This window comes from Muscardinus avellanarius, assembly GCF_963383645.1.
Source record: "Muscardinus avellanarius genome assembly, chromosome: X".
NCBI classification, from domain to species: Eukaryota; Metazoa; Chordata; class Mammalia; order Rodentia; family Gliridae; genus Muscardinus; species Muscardinus avellanarius.
The window spans coordinates 77,809,704-77,826,639 of NC_137792.1; the positions used below are offsets into that span (position 1 = coordinate 77,809,704).

Genomic DNA, 16,936 nt, shown 5'->3' on the forward strand with positions numbered 1-16,936 from the left:
ACTTTTTGTTTGTATATATTTTCTAAATCTTGATACACACATACCAAGAAATACCCTCCTTTTTTGCTCTATTCAAAATGTGATGCTTCCATTCTGGACAAATAGTACAAGCACTCTAGAGATTCAACCTAGTTCTAAAATATAAATGAACTAAATATCTCATATACATGACATGGAGCTTCTTTAGGTACATACAAGCTACTATTCAAAATACTTTGTCATAATTCTAATTATGATAAACTTTACAAATTTAAGTTTATTTATTTATTTATTTATTTTTGCAATACTGGAGTTGGAACCCAGAGGCATTCTACCTCTGGGCTACACCCCCAGTCCTATTTTTTTAGTCTTTATATTTTTTGAAACAGGATCTCACTGAGTTGTGAAGAGCCTTGCTAAGTAGCTGAGGCTCTCCATGAACTATGATCCTCCAGTCTGTGCCTCCTGAATGCTGAGATTGCAAGCGTGCACCACCATGCCTGGCCAGAATTAAGTTTAAACTGAAACTTCCAGTTTATAAAGTAGAAAACTTCATAGAATTGCAATGGTGCTAATGTTTTTATAATTTTATTTATATTAGTAATTCTTATACCTTCAGTTAAAGCTTCATTAGGAAGCCGGGCATGGTGGCACATGCTTGTAATCCTAGTATTAGGGAGGCTGAGACAGGAGGATTGAGGTTCATGAACAGCCTTAGCTATTTACCAAGGTCCCTTGCAACTCAGTGAGACCCTGTTTCAAGTGTCATTTAAGCTGAGATCAAACCAATGTGCCTGAGTTACATGAAGTATGAGAAGGAAAGCTCAAGCAGAAGCATCTTCTTATTTTTTATTTTTATTTATTTATTTATTTTTTGCAGGTTTGGTGATGGAACCCCAGGGTATTCGACCTCCAAGCTACACCCCCTGCCCTATTTTTTATTCTTTACTTTGAAACTGGGTCTCACTGAGTTGCAGAGGGCCTCACTAAGTAGCTGAGGCTGTCTGCGAACTGCGATCCTCCAGTCTCAGCGTCCCAAATGCTGGGATTACAAGCATGCGCCACCACGCCTGGCTTAAGCAGAGGCATCTTCTGAGGAAAAGCATTGAGGTTGGAAGGAGGAGGCCTCTTTCTTGAAGTGCAAAAAGCCTGGTGTTGCTAGGGGTGGTGATGAGGAGAGTGAGTGATAAGGCTGATGACAGGGTAGAGTCTGATCATGTGCAACTTTTATAGGTCATATAAGAGGTTGAACTTTTGGTTTAGAGCAAAGAAAAATCATTGAAATGTCTTTTAGGCAGGAAGGTGGGTGGCCAGGTAGTCAAATGATAATACTTATTGGGGATTTGCTTATTTTTCTATAGTATTTCAAGTTCTTTATGAATATTAGCATATTATCTTCACAACAGGCCTGGAGCCTCGTCCTTATTTTACAGACAAGAAAACTGAGGCATAGATAGGTTGAGTGATTTGCTCATTCATACAGTTTATAAATAGTAATGTATGATTCGACATTTAAAAAGAATCACTCTGGCTGTGATGCAAAGGATGTTGCGTTTATCCACAGAAATCAGTTAGGGGATGTTGAAGTATCAAAGGAGAGAAGATGGTGGCAACTTTAGACTGCAGCAGTGGCAGTAGCGATGGTAGCAGGAGAACCAATATCCTACTGCAGTACTCCTAGTATTCAGCTCTCTTTAGCTATATCTTGGATTGCCTCCATATTATCTTAAGGCTTACTTTGAATCTTCCTATACATATTTAGCTGAGGACTTATAAGAGAAATAAGGACATATTCTGGATGTTGGTCTTTTCTGAACCTTGTCTCTTCTATTGTTTATCAGAAATTATGGACCTGAGCTAAGATGAGTTCTTTACTTGGGTAGGTTTGAGTTTAAAGTACAGATAGACCAGCATGGCATGATAATCACTTGTACAGTGATATATAACTGTTTGTCATATCTTCTCAAGAAATGTCTAGCTATATGCTTGAGAATGGAGCACTAGTTTATTCTCAAATGAACAAAACTGCTGTGGTGGAATTACCTGATGTTCTAAATATGCAGTCAAATTTTTAAAAAGGGCCTCCTTCTCCTCTTTTTGCTTAAATGACTATTGGGTAAAGGAAAATAAGTGGGGACACTGTGGCTCATGGTAATGTTATATCAATTTTGAATCACAGAAGTCTTATTATGTAAGGATTTGGTATGGGGAGACTAGCAAGAAGTTCACTGATTTTTAAAAATGTTCTTATTGGTGCATTGTAGCCATTTCTTATTGGTGCATTGTAGCCAATGTAGTGTGTTGTAGCCCTATGTTTTAATGGTAGAGGCATACATGCACACACCATTCAATTAGTTCTTACCCAATTCCCACCTCATTCTCTCCCCCTCCCTCCTTCTCATGTTTAGTTTAGTGATTGACTTTGATATATTTGTGATATACATTAGGGAATTTCCCTCTCTCCCTCCCATCCCCCTCAGTTAGATCACCTTACTTGCTCATCTGTGGTTTCTCCTTCTTTATCTAGAGTTACTCCTATGACTCATTTTTTTCCCTAGTATATTAGGGAGAACATCTGAGTTTTTACTTTTTGTGACTAATTTCACTTAGCATAATGTTCTTCAGTTTCATCCATTTCTCTGTAAATAACATAATTTTGTTCTTTATGACTGAGTAAAATAGCATTTTGTACATATTCCATAGTTTTTTTAATCCATTCATCTATTGATAGACATCTTGGCTGGTTGGATAGTTTGGCAATTGTGAATTGTGGGGCTGTGCATGCATTAGCTTGGTAGTTTGGTTTCATTCCCATTCTTCTGAGGATCCTCCATACTGTTTTCCAAAGTGGTTGGACTAATTTGTAATATTACCAACAATGTATTAGAGTTCCCACTTCTCCACATTATCCACTTTTCTCATTCCATCACCCTCAACAGAGAGCTAACAGAATGAGAGAAAATTTATTTAACTACTCCTCTGAAAAAGGTCTGATACTTAGAATCTATAGATATCTCAAAAACTCAGCAATAAGAAAACAAATAACCCAACCAAAAGATGGGCAAGTGAACTAAATAAACACTTCATAAAAGAAGAAATTCAAATGGCCAATAAATGTATGAAAAAATGCTTAATATCATTAGCAATCAGAGAGATGCAAATCAAAATTACCCTGAGATTTTACCTAATGTCAACTAGAATGGAATATCATTAAAAACACAAACAACAACAAATGCTGACAAGGATATGGAGAAGTGGGTTCACTGATTTTGAATCAGTTGGTAAAGAGTGATTTTTTTGAGAGCTTGCTTATTTGCATTTTTATTTTATATTTTGTTCCTCCTATATTCAGTACAACAGCAGGATTGCTGATAATAAGATCAGAAGTTAAAGGGTTATGCTTTCTTGGAGGATAAGAAAAGTATTTTCTTTGCCCTAATCACTTGGTGGCTAGCAATGCCTTATATGTCAGTTCTTCCTGTTATCTAAGCTTTGACCCTTGTTGCAAATTAGGGATATTCAGAAGCTTCCTTGCTCTTGAAAATTAAAGGAGTTGTTATTTAATGCACCTAATCACTTGTTCACTTAAGCCTTTACATTAGAAGAGAATGACTTAATTGGAATTTCAATTGTGGCATAAAATAATCCAGATTATCTGGAGGTTCCATTGAATCTAAAGTCTGCAGTGAAAGTTTACTCTAGACAAAGAAAGAGAAACCATAGTTGAGCAAATAAGGTGACCTAACTTAAGTAGATGAGAGGGGGAAAGAGGGAAATTCCCTAACATGATATACATTCACAAATATATCAAAGTCAATCACTAAGCCAAACATGAGAAGGAGGGAGGGGGAGGGAATGGGGTAGGAATTGGGGAAGGACTAAATGAGTGATGTGTTCATGTATGCCTCTACTATTCCATCATGTACTCCATTAAGATGCATGACTAAAAGGTTGCAATAAAAAATAAAATAAAAAACAATTTGCCATACTTAAAGCTGAAAAAAGCTCTAGAACATACAAACATTAATTACCAGTAAATAATTTTTTGGGGACAAGTATAATCATTTGACAAGTAGAGGAAGTTCCATAATCTGTGAGTTTGGGTAATGTGTCATTGTGGGCAACCTATTTTGCATTTTTAAGATGAAAATATGGTGAGCCAATTTCAGGTTACTGTTTTTATTTTGGGTGCTGTCACATTTAATTCTGCATTTAATAACTGTACAATGAGATTTTATACACACATCATATGTATTTTATAATTTATATCATACTGTATTTGACTTTCCACCTATTTTATCATTGTTTCAGCCCTCTATCACATCAGTATCTGTCTCATTTTTAGTGCATTTCCAAGTTGCTGTCTGTCATAAATACATTCTACCTTCAAACACACAACATGCATATCATTAGCTAGAGTCCAAAATTTATTTATTCTTTATTTTTAAGGTAAAATTTACATATAGGAAAACATAAATCTTAAGTATTTTTCAATTTTTTTGGTACTGAGGTACACTTCCAGCACTTTTTATTTTATTTTGAAAACAGTCTCACTAAGTTGCTGAGGCTGGCTTTGAACCTGTGATCCTCCTGTTTCAACTTCCCAAGTACTGGAATTAACTGATGTGTGTCACCATTAACACACCATTAACTGATGTGTGTCACCATTTCTATCCTCACTTAGTGTATTTTGACAAATGTATACACATACATAATCCAAACTCCTATAAAAACAAAGAACATTACTGTCACTGCAGAGACTGGGTGTCTCTTCCCAATCAGTTTCTAAGGCATTTTCCAGAGGCAACCATTATTTTGGCATTAATTTATTTAATAGATTAGGCTATTTTTGTTCTAGAATTTCACATTATAGAATCATATTGTTAAAGGGTGATAATATTTCCTAGAAACAAATATTATAGAGCAGCGGTATCTCTTTCTCAGCCCTTGCTTTCCAAAAGAAAAATTTTATACAGAAAGACAAGTAAATATAAGAGGCTATTTAAAGGGAATTTGGGGTACAGTTTAAGAGAAAGCTGTGATGAAGGGGTTACATTCCTGATAAAGGGTCTGGAATGGTCCATTTCCTGATGTGGAAAACAGCAGCAATTTTTCTACCTGGTGAGTTTTATTTAGTCAGGAAACTTTCTCCTTCATATATATGCATTTTGTGAAGGGAACTTTCTCTTTTTCCATCTTAGCTTAGTGTGCCTGTGCTATTTATTCCATTTTGGAAACTTTGAGTGTCTAAATGAAACCCTGGGGAAGAGGTTGCCTAATATGGCAGTTGCACTTAAGCAGGAAAACTCCATATATCATCTCATGAGAGCGGCTGGATCCTCCATTTTTTAATTTTCTTGCCCTGCTCATTTTGAATCTAACTACCTAACAATACAGTAGGTATAAAACTTCTTTCACATAGCATAATATTTTAGAGATTGAGCCATGTTGTCCCATATTCTCTACCTGGCCTCTTATATTATTGTGTAGTATTTTAGCAACAGATGCACTCAGTGATGATTTGTCCCTGCATATGATGTTTGCTGCCCCATACTGCTAAGCCACACTAGTTGTATGTGCTAAAAAATGCAGTTAGGTCCTTCAGATTACAGAGATGCTGCTTGCTTCCTTGGAGAGCTGAACTTCTGTTGTTAGTGTCTTGAATTCAAGCCCTTTTCTTGATGTTAGGGTAGTTGCAGCTCTGTGCCCCAGATGCCATATATACTTTCTGTTGGTCCCTGTGGCTACAGTCTTTTTTTTTCATTGCTGCTCTCATCTCAGCTGTTAGTGACTCCACTATTCCTTTTCCTATTAAAGTCTCTATTTCCTTTTTCTTCATTATCCTGTCACTTCTAGAGTTTTCACGTTATATAGAAATGCTCTCCTCTTCCAAACCCTGGTAAACAATACAAGCACTGCATTCTTTTTGCAAGTTGAAGTGATCAGTCTTGTTGAATATCATCTATAGGTGTATGGCTAGCTTACTACTGTGCTGTATAGTACTTGAGGGATGTGGAATCTTTTTGTTTTTACTGCCAATTTTTTTCTTTATTCAATGTACTGCAATATTATAAATATATGGTTTGTTCTACAATATAGTGAATTATAGAATATAATATTGCATTCATTTACTGATGGGTTTTAACTATAAATACCACAGAGTACAAGAATGGTTTTCATTTGGGCACTAGTATAGTAGCAGAAATGTGGAGAGGACTATGTGTCATTTTGGTTATGGTATTATATTATTTACTGTCAAAATAACTTTATAAAGTTTGATTATGTATATTACAGACTCACTTATTTTATTAGGTTACTACTTGTCTCTTGATTCATAGGTCCCAAGAAATTCTGAGATCCCAAATCCAGTTCTGGCTCAAAGAGAAGAGCAAAAAAAGATTGATGGAGCTGAACCTCTTACACCAGAAGAGACTGAAGAAAAGGACAAACTTCTCACACAAGTAAAATACTATAAGAGACTGAAATACTTCTAGTGAAACAATAAAAAATGTATAAATAACTCTTACTATATATTGTATGGGCCTACTATCCTGTTTTGACACACCAACAAAACTCTAAAAACATGTTCAGACTATTTCTGTTTTAAAAATCCCTCTTACAGACTATGCTCTTTTGGAATTACTGGAGAAAAACATATATGCCAAGTATGTGTCAATTATTAAAAATATGACATTGTAGCTGAGCATAATGGTGCATGTCTGTAATTCCAGTACTTAAGAGGCTGAGACAAAAGGATCACAGGTATGTGATTGGCCTCAGCAATCACAAAGGTAGTGAGGTGCTCCGCAGTTAAGTGGGACCTGTTTCAAAATAACAATTAAAATAGGGCTGAGGGCGGAGCTCATAGGTAGAATTCCCTGGTTTAATTCTCAGTAACCCCTCCCCCACCACACACAAAAAGAAATCTGACATCCCTGAGTGGTGGCAAGTGCTTGTAATACCAGTACTGGGGAGGCTGAAACAGAAGAATAGCAAATTCAAGGTCAGGCTCAGCAACTTACCAAGATTCTGTTTCAATTTAAAAAATAAAATGTTTAGGGAATAAAGCTCAGTGGTAGTATACCCCTGGGTTCAATACCTGGTAACACAAAATAAAATAAAATAAAGTAAAAAGAAATACAATGTGCTATTTTTTACCAGTTATGTTAGGTCAGTCAGTGAATCCATATTTGAAGGCTGATAGACAATAATTGTGTGTTCTTGAAAATTTAAATTTCTTTTGTTGATTGATATGAATTGTTCCCTAAAATTATATTCTAAAATCTTTCATTTACAGAATAATTTCATAGTTAAAAATCCCTTTATTTTTTTAGAAAGAACTTTAATACAATGGTGAGATATTTCTGAAACTTTTAAAATGATTATTATGTAATTAAAAGCTAACAGTTAATAAATAAGGTTTCTGTTTGAAAAAAATATTAATGCTTTCAAGTTATTATTGCTTTAGATAGTTTTATGAGTGTTATATTTCCAAAATAAACTCTACAAGATAAAAAAAGGTTTCAATGTAAAAGATCCACAAAGGGATTGCAAATTAGTGCAAACACTCTGGAAAACAGTATGGAGGATTCTCAGAAGAATGGGAACGAATCTACCATATGATCCAGCAATACTATTTCTTGATATCTACCCAAAAGAGTGGAAGCCAAACTACCAAAGTAATGCATGCGTATCTATGTTCATAGCTCCACAATTCACAATTGCCAAATTATGGAACCGGCCAAGATGTCCATCAACAGAAGAATGGATCACAAGACTATGGGATATGTACACAATGCAATTTTATTCAGCCATAAAGTAAAACAAAACAATATCATTTTTGGGGAAATGGATGAAACAGAAGAACATTATGCTAAGTGAGATTAATCAGCCACAAAAAGTAGAACATTAGATGCTTTCCCTAATATGTGGAAGCCAGGGAGAAAAAGGGTCCTAGGAGGAACTCTAGAAGAAGATGGAGAAACTATAGATGAGCAGATAAGGCGACCTAACTGAGGGAGATGAGTGAGGGAAGAGGGAAGTTCTCTTGTACATTCACAAACATAATTATTCACTAAGCCAAACATGAGAAGGAGGGAGAGGGGGAAGGGAATGGGGTCAGAACTGGGGAAGGGCTAAATGTGCATGTATGCCTCTACCATCTAGTACCCCATTAAGATGTATGATTGCAATACACAAATAAAAAAATCCATGTAAAATAATAAGCAAAAATGTACACTCTATGACACCACCTTAGTTTAGGAGGCTGCCAGCAGAATTTACTTATTCCTCATTTTTTTAATGTTCAAGGTAAAGTAGCAGGAATTTTCCATGATAATTACTAAAAATTAGTTTTTGAATTTTGCAGCACAATGGAAGACTAAATGTTTGGGTGATGGATATATTAATTACCCAGATTTGATCATTGCAGATTTTATAAGCATGGGTAAAAATATCATGCAGTAAGCTGAGCATGGTGGTATATGCCTGTCATCTCAGTATTTGGGAGACTGAGGTAGGAGGATTGGAGTTTTGAGACCTATGAGGTAACTGAGCCATACTCTGTTTCAAAATAAAGTAAAAAGGACTTCTGAGGGTATATCTCAGAGGTAGAATGTCCTTGGGTTCAATCCCTAGTACCACACACACACACACACACACACACACACAACACACACACACAAGCAAAAAAAGGAAACCCCACAACATACTATATCACATGCATATATTCAAATATGTGTCAATTAAGAGTAATTATGTTATTTTATATGGATCTTTTCTTTATTAGAACATGTAATTTTATTGAATGAATTTTTATAAGACATTCATTTTTTAAGCCAAATGCTTAGAGTCACAAAGTTTGGCTTGAAAATGTAGTTGCAGTTCACTGAGCTTTATTTATCAAAGGATAAAATTTAAATATTCATGTTTTAAAAATTTATTTTCTGACCACAAAATGAAGTTATGGCTTTGGAATACTACATGGCTTATCTTATATAGAAATGTAAAATGTGAATATGTAGTCTCAACTGGGAAAACGCTTTAGGTTGTAATTAAAAGTATAATCAGTTTTTACCCTCATAGTTGAATTTATTTTAAATCATCTTTCTCTGCTGATAAGAAATTAATCTTTAAAATTATGCCAGTACAAAGAAACAAAGTATGGAATTATTTGAAATCTTTACCAACAAAGAGTGGGGATAGAAAATTACAGTGTCTGAGATCACACTAATGTGGATGGATGGGTACATGAGGAGTTGAAACTAATTATTTGTTCTGCGAATTCACAGATGAGCTACTAACTCTAAAATGATTTTAAACACAGGCGAACTGTCCTGTATTTTAGTAAAGAAATTCAGTGGGTTCAATAAAGCTCTCTTCATAGAAATTTTATTTGTTAATACAATTTCAAGTGGAAAGTATACATTCATTATAGTTTGGAATGACATGAAGAACTAAAGTTTTTTTTGCATTCTCTTTTGAGTGTTCTTTCCATTTAATGTAGTCATATTCTTGTCTTTCAATTTACATGGGATCATGTCTGTTAAAATATCATTAAGGTAGTGGAATATTAGGTATTTAACATTTATATTAGTATTTTAATGCATTTGTATTTATGATAGGCATCTATAAAATATGAAATTAAAAGTATATAATATCTAAGAACTATAAACCAACTTTTAAGTACATAGAAAGTAGTATATAACTTCAAAATATAAAAGCAGTTATTATTTTTTGTGGTACTGGGGGTGTAACCCAGGGACTTTTCTACCTTCGGGCTATGCTCCCAGACCTATTTTATACTCTTTTTGGAAACAGAGTCTCACTAAGTTGCTGAGAGCTTCACTAAGTATCTGAGGCTGGCTTCAAACCTGTATGATCCTCCTGTCTTAGCCTCCCAAGCATTGGGATTACAAGCGTGCGCCACCACGCCCGACAAAAATGGTTATTTCTATAATAACTCTGACTCAGCTTTTACTTCCAACATAAAAAATGAGCAGTTTTATTAGGAGGAGCATTTTCAGTCTTTCTAAGCTGCTTTTAATGTATCATTTTATTGAAGTAAATAGGAAAATAGATGGACTTATTAACTAAACTAAGCAATGATTCTTAACTTTTTTTCCTCAGGGTTTCACAAACTGGACTAAACGAGATTTTAACCAGTTTATTAAAGCTAATGAGAAGTATGGAAGAGATGACATTGACAATATAGCTCGTGAGGTAGAGGGCAAATCCCCTGAGGAGGTCATGGAGTATTCAGGTTTGTATATAACTTCAAATATGGTATTGTATTTTAATCATATTTATTTACTCATTCATTTTATTCATGTTTATTGTGGTACTGGGGATTGAACCCCGGGGCAATCTACCTCTGGGTTACACCCCCAGTCTTGTTTTTTATTTTGAAACATGATTGTATTAGGTTGATGAGAATCTTACTCACTACTTGATGAGGCTGGCCTCAATCCTCCGATCCTCATGTCTCATTCTCCCAAGTACTGGTATTACAGGCATGTGCCACCATACCCAGCCACATTTATCTATTTTTTTTTACTGTCAATTTAATTGCTCTTTTGTTGAGAGATCTTTTAAACTTTTGTGTTCAGAGATCTTGTAGTAAGATGTAGATGAAAGTATAAAATATGATTGCATTTTATGAAAAGATTATAAAATTTATCAAAACACACTGCTGTTTTCACTAGTAGTTTGCTAATAGAGCTAAGTAAAGCTCTAGTAAAACAAGGATGGCCATTGGGTGAGCATCCATAGAATTAGTTTTCCACTTTTCCACCTCTGGAATTCAGTCCTCTTTTGGTCTAGTCCTGAGACTTCAGGTACAGCAGATTGAAATTGACTATTTTTTTCTAGGTCATTCTTGAAGTAGAGCTCTGTTTAATCCATTTAGATGCTCAGACACCCTCAGGGATTCAGTCTACTTTAGTTGAGTCACAGGGGTTTATTATTATTATTTTTTAACTCGAGGCAAGCTGGAATAGATCTCAAACAAGTGCTTGAATAAATCTGTTCATTCATCCTCAAATCATCCCCTTCTCTTACTCAGCTGTGTCTTTGGCCTCAAAATTGGATTTGTTGCTGAAGCATGTGGAGTTAATAACAATTCCCATGTCCTAGCACATCAAGTCTCAGGCTTCTAGAAAAAAATCTTATTAAAAATAGGGCCATATTTCTGTTTTTTATATGTATAGCATAGGATGTTTCTACTTTAAACTATGTGGTGCTCTCTGATTTAGTCTGAATATCACCTGCTTTGAATCTAGAACATTTTCCTATAGAAACAATGCTAAATAGTAGATGGTTTCTTTGCTAATCCTCCAAAGCCTGTTTAATCTAACCAATAAAATATTGGGTTTTACAATAGTAGAAAGGAAACATTACAACACCAATAAATAAACCAAAGAGTAATACATACTAGGAATAGCTTTTAATTTATAGAGTGCTAGTTCTTGAGGAAATCCAAACTTAGAGAATAGGAATTTTGTTTTTCCTCCTGAAAATATAATAGAGTCTTCTGGTGGTTACCAAGGACTTTAGAGGTTGGTTGTATTGAGTATACAACCGATATATAATATAGCATCAAGTCTATGAGATTTCCTTGATACCAGCATGACACTACTATTTCTTTGTTTGGAGAAAGGTGGAGTAGAGTACTAAGAGTTGAACCCAGGGGCACTCTTCTTTTAAGCTATGCTTTCAGCCTTTCTTATTTTTTGTTTTGAAAGAGTCTCACTAGGTTACTGAAAGTCTCATTAACTTGCTAGGCTGGTCTCAAATCTGTGATCCTCCTGTCTCAGCATTCCAAGTATTGAGATTACAGGCTCATGCCACCATGTCTATAGGACACCAATATTTCTCCTAAGGGTTAGTTGATAAGTTGAAGGAATTTGGAAGCTTAGAGAGGGGAACAATAGATGGAAAAGAAATTTTAGAAGTATGTATTGAATAAAAAGAGGGTAAAGAGCATGTACAGAGAGATTCTGAAGAATTTTCTTTAGATAATATAGAGATAGCATTAGTGTGCATGAAGTTGCAAGAGAAAAATGATTTAAGAAGATATCACAGACTGGGGGTATAGCTCAGTGGCAGAGCATTGGACTTGCACGGATACCTAGTTTCTTAGCACCACAAAAAATAAATGAAGAAAACAAAACAAAAATAATCCTTGCAATTTAATACTAGGGCAGGTATTTCAACTAACTCAGGACTGTTTGTTACCCACCAGACTGTGGGTGGCGAGGTTAGGATGGGTTTTTATAGTTGTTAGAATGGGTTAATGTAGTTGGTTGCAATAAGAAAATAAATGTGTATGACTGGTAATTCATGAGTATACAGTATCTTAGATGTAGCAGACATTTAAATATGTGTTAGATGAATAGCTAGTCAATGAATAAATGAACACAGGTACTTATGAGAATCAGAGAGTGGCAGCATACTTTTCTTGATAGGCTCTAAATTTGAGAATTTGAGGGTATAGAGAATGTCATTAGAAGCACTTTCATTGAAGTCATAAGATGTGATATACTAATGCAGCAGGTTATTTGGCTTGTCTATAAAATTTGTTTGGGTGACTTGGCAATTTGGATATTCTTCTGTATGTATCCAATTAAAATCTCAATGAGGTTTAAAGAAACCATAGGTCACTAGAAGTGTGATAAGATTTGTGAATGATGCCAGAAGCAGTAACTATTGCAACAGAAAGTACCACTTTATAGGAACAATTTGAATGAACTGTTGATAATGGTTTCTTTCATTTTCATTTCTGCTGCATAGGAAGCTATGTTCACATTTGTATGCTGCCCTCTTCTGTTGCATTTAATGTATTTTGTCCTTCATGTATTATATTTAAGTAAAAAGCCTACCTTAAATCAGTATATATAAAATCATTTGAAATCCTAGTCATTTAGGATGGTAATTAAAGATTCAATAACTCGTGAAAGGAAAATTGCTTACTTAAATCCTTGTTGATTTCTTATTTTTAAACAAAAAGTTGGGATTCTTTAATAACTAAGCATATTTTTATACAGATGAATCTGAATCATAAATTATTTGGGGGAGGAACTGGGATTGAACTCAGAGGCCTTCTACCTTTGAGCTTCTCTACTGGTCCTATTTTATTTTTATTTACTTATTTGTAAACTTATTTATTTGTTTTGGAATCAGGTATTGAACCCAGAGCATTCTATTTTTGAACTAGACCTCCATCCTATTTTATTTTTTATTTTAAGACAGGGTCTTAAAAAAGTTACTAAGAGTCTCACTATGTTGCGGAGGCTGGCCTCGAACCTTCAAATTCCAAGTTACAGGCATGCGCCACCACACCTGGCTGAATCTGAATCTGAAAAAAAAAAAAAAAAAAATATATATATATATATATATATATATATATATATATATATATATATATATATATTCCCTTCTACCTCCGGGCTACACTCCCAGACCTATTTTTTACATTTTCATTTTGGAAACAGGGTCTCCTAAGCCAGCGCGCGCGGCTGGCTTCGAACCTGCGCGATCCTCCTGTCTGCCTCCCAAGCGCAGGGATTACAAGCGTGCGCCACCACGCCCGGCCTTCCTGTTAATTTTTGTTGTATAATTTTTTATTCATTTGCTTAAATGATAGTAATTTAAAGAAATAACTGGATTTTTTTTTAGCTGTATTTTGGGAACGTTGCAATGAACTACAAGACATTGAGAAAATTATGGCTCAAATCGAACGTGGAGAAGCAAGAATTCAGAGAAGGATCAGTATCAAGAAAACTCTGGATGCCAAAGTACTATATTTTATGCTAAATAATTAATAGATCATTTTATTTAATATGGTAATTGTCTTTGACTTCTTATTACACATTCACTTAAAAGCACTACTTTTTTAAAAAATATACAGATTGCAAGATATAAGGCTCCATTTCATCAGTTACGTATTCAGTATGGAACCAGCAAAGGAAAGAACTATACTGAGGAAGAAGATAGATTCTTGATTTGTATGTTACACAAAATGGGCTTTGATAGAGAAAATGTCTATGAAGAATTAAGACAGTGTGTACGGAATGCTCCCCAATTTAGATTTGACTGGTTTATCAAGTCTAGAACTGCCATGGTATGTATTCCTTTTGTTATTGTTTTCATTCAAAAAAATTTCAAATACCACATATTGTTACCTAGATTCTCCAGTTGTGTAACATTTTGTCACTTTGGCATTCATATATATATATATATATATATATATATATATATATATACATATATATATATACACACACACACATATACATATATATACACACATACATTCATAGAGTCATATATACTTATACAGTCTATATTTTATATTCAGAAATGTGGAAACATTTCTATATTCAGAAATACATATATATATATATATATTTTATATTCATAAACATATACTTCTGAACCACTGTAAGTTGAAGACAAGATGAGTGTTTACTTCTAAATACTTCAGCATGAATATCCTAAAACTAAGTATATATTCCTACATAACTGTAATTCCACCTGAAAATGTTAACAGTTATTTAGCAATGACATCTAGTATAAAATCCATGACCAAACTTTTCTAGTTGTCTCCAAAATGTCTTGTATAGTTGTTTCCATTTAATTGATCATCTAGCAAAGTTCACACATTGCATTTTGTTGTTGGGTCTCTTTAGGCTTTTTGAAATGCAAGACTTTTTATGTTTTTCATGACAATGACAGTTTTAAGATGGCCAGGATAGTTGTCTTGTAGGTTGTTCTATAGTGTACTTCATCATGTGCTTACTGTTAGATGTAGGTTTAAGGTTTATGGCAGGAATGCTATGGAAGTGCTTATCATTGCATTGTATTATTAGGAATATTATATTAGGTTGTCACACTATTGATGATACTGTTTGTTTACTTGATGAATATTGTGATTCACAGAGCTCACTACTTTAAATGTACATTTCCCCTCTGTTATTACCAGGTGATACTTGATACTGTGCAACTGAATTAAGGATTTATTTATTTTCATAATTTTATAGGAATTGTTGCTAAATTATCTTTATAAGAACTTTATGAATCAGAGAATAAGTTATTTTATTTTAGCTTCTTAAATTTTTTTATTGTTTTCTTATGTGAAGTGTGTTCCTGTTAGATTCTAGTGTTGCTGAGCTGTACTATACAGAGTGATATTGAAATACATGCAACACATCTTTAATGTTGGTATTGTCAGTCATTTGTGAGCCAAGGTTATATATCCAAAAAATTAAAAGCAATAAGAAACTAGCAGTCTAAACAATGGTTTTGTGACTAGTCATAAAATAGCATACATTTTTTGTAGTTGCTATCTATTGTAAATATTTTCTTGTCAAAAAGTTTATGGGGTATAAAAATACTTTAAATTTTCTTTAATTCATTTGATATTTTCAGTTCAAGTTGATTGAAAATAAAATTCTAAGTTGTTCTACTGCAGATATTCATTTAGACAGATATTTTGGGAGATCAGATATTTGCTAAAACTTAATGAATTTTCGAGTATACATTGACTGTGGCATTACAATGCGCCCATCATCTAAGTGTGGTGATGCATACCTGTAATCCCAGTAATTGGAAGGCTGAGGCAGGAGGATTGCAGATTCCCAGCTAGCCTTGACAACTTAGGAAGGTCCTTTGCAACTTAGTGAAAACCTGTTTAAAAAACAAACAAAAAAAAAGAGCTGGGAGCCGGGCATGGTAACACACAGCTGTAATCCCAGCATTCAAGAGGCTGAAACAGGAGGATTGTGGTTTGTGGATAGCCTCAGCTACTTAGTGAGGCCTTTTGCAACTCAGTGAGACTCTGTTTCAAAATAAAGAATAAGAAAATATAGGGCTAGGGGGTATAGCTCGGAGATAGAATGCCCCTGGGTTCCATCTCCAGTACTGAAAAAGAAAAAAGCTGGGATACAAATCATAGGTAGAATTCTTTGGGTTAAATTCCCAGTACCACACACAAAGAAACAAAAACCAAAAGAATGTGCCATCACATTTATAGGGCATGTCAGAAGATCTACGATTAAAAGCTTTAGATTAAGCCAGGATTCACAAGGAACTAAAGCAAGTAGAACAATCGTTCAGCTGAATCTAGTGACATGACATTTAATTGCTATAAAGTGCTGTATTTGGACAAAAGAATATGGAAAGGTATGTTTGTTTCCAGAATACATTTGGAAGAATTGAGAAAAGAATGAAAAGATAAGAATTAATCTGTAATATGAAGAACTCAGCTAAGGATTGTTTGACAGGGTTCTTTGGCTCACTGAAGCAGATTATTGAAGAACAATGTAGAATATCTTTACTATTAGTCTTTGAAAATGAAATTCTATTTTGACTTACTGAAGACTTTGGCAGTGAGTTAGTTGTCATCTATCTCAGTGCGTCTATGACCATGTTTAGCAGAGAACTCCTTTCAAAAGCCATGTATTCTTAGCCATTTGTAGCTTTTGCATGTGGTGGCATAGTTGAGGGCAGTACCAATAGCTTGTAAATTTGTCAATGAATTATGTTTTGGAACATGCCCCTTATTTGCTAGAACATATATTAAATTCTGAATTTCGTTTCAATAATGTTTTACTAATTTTTAAAGATAGTTGTGAGTTTAATGCTGTTTTCAGTTTCTGGAGTCATTAAACAAAAGCATTAAAACAAATGAGATTCAAAGTGCAAGGAAAATCTTTGTTATTTGTAGTAGGAACATGATTATAGAACCACATTACCTGATTTCATTTTCTAAGAAAAAATCCACCTGGCTTAGCAACCACTAGATGTCTCTGAACTCCCTTGTAAAGAATCTTTTTCTACCATCTCCTTTTTACAAAACATTTACCTCTGTACTCCTTTTTTACACAGAGATTAAAGCTCTAGTGTGTATTTTCCAAAAAGTAGATATTAGCTGCATAGATAATCACAAAATAAAATATTT

The 16,936-nt window shown here is 34.3% G+C and overlaps 1 protein-coding gene across 2 annotated transcripts in view; it reads left to right on the forward strand.

Annotated features, from left to right (window-relative positions):
- The window catches only part of SMARCA1 (SNF2 related chromatin remodeling ATPase 1), a gene marked incomplete at both ends in the record, with an annotated part of 134,157 nt that overhangs the window by 90,569 nt on the left and 26,652 nt on the right, over positions 1-16,936 (forward strand). For both annotated transcript variants that reach the window (XM_080718492.1, XM_080718493.1), the window contains 4 exons: positions 6,318-6,440; positions 10,108-10,240; positions 13,654-13,772; positions 13,886-14,098. In XM_080718492.1, the coding sequence (XP_080574618.1) occupies positions 6,318-6,440; positions 10,108-10,240; positions 13,654-13,772; positions 13,886-14,098 (588 nt within the window). The remainder of the gene's footprint in view (positions 1-6,317; positions 6,441-10,107; positions 10,241-13,653; positions 13,773-13,885; positions 14,099-16,936) is intronic.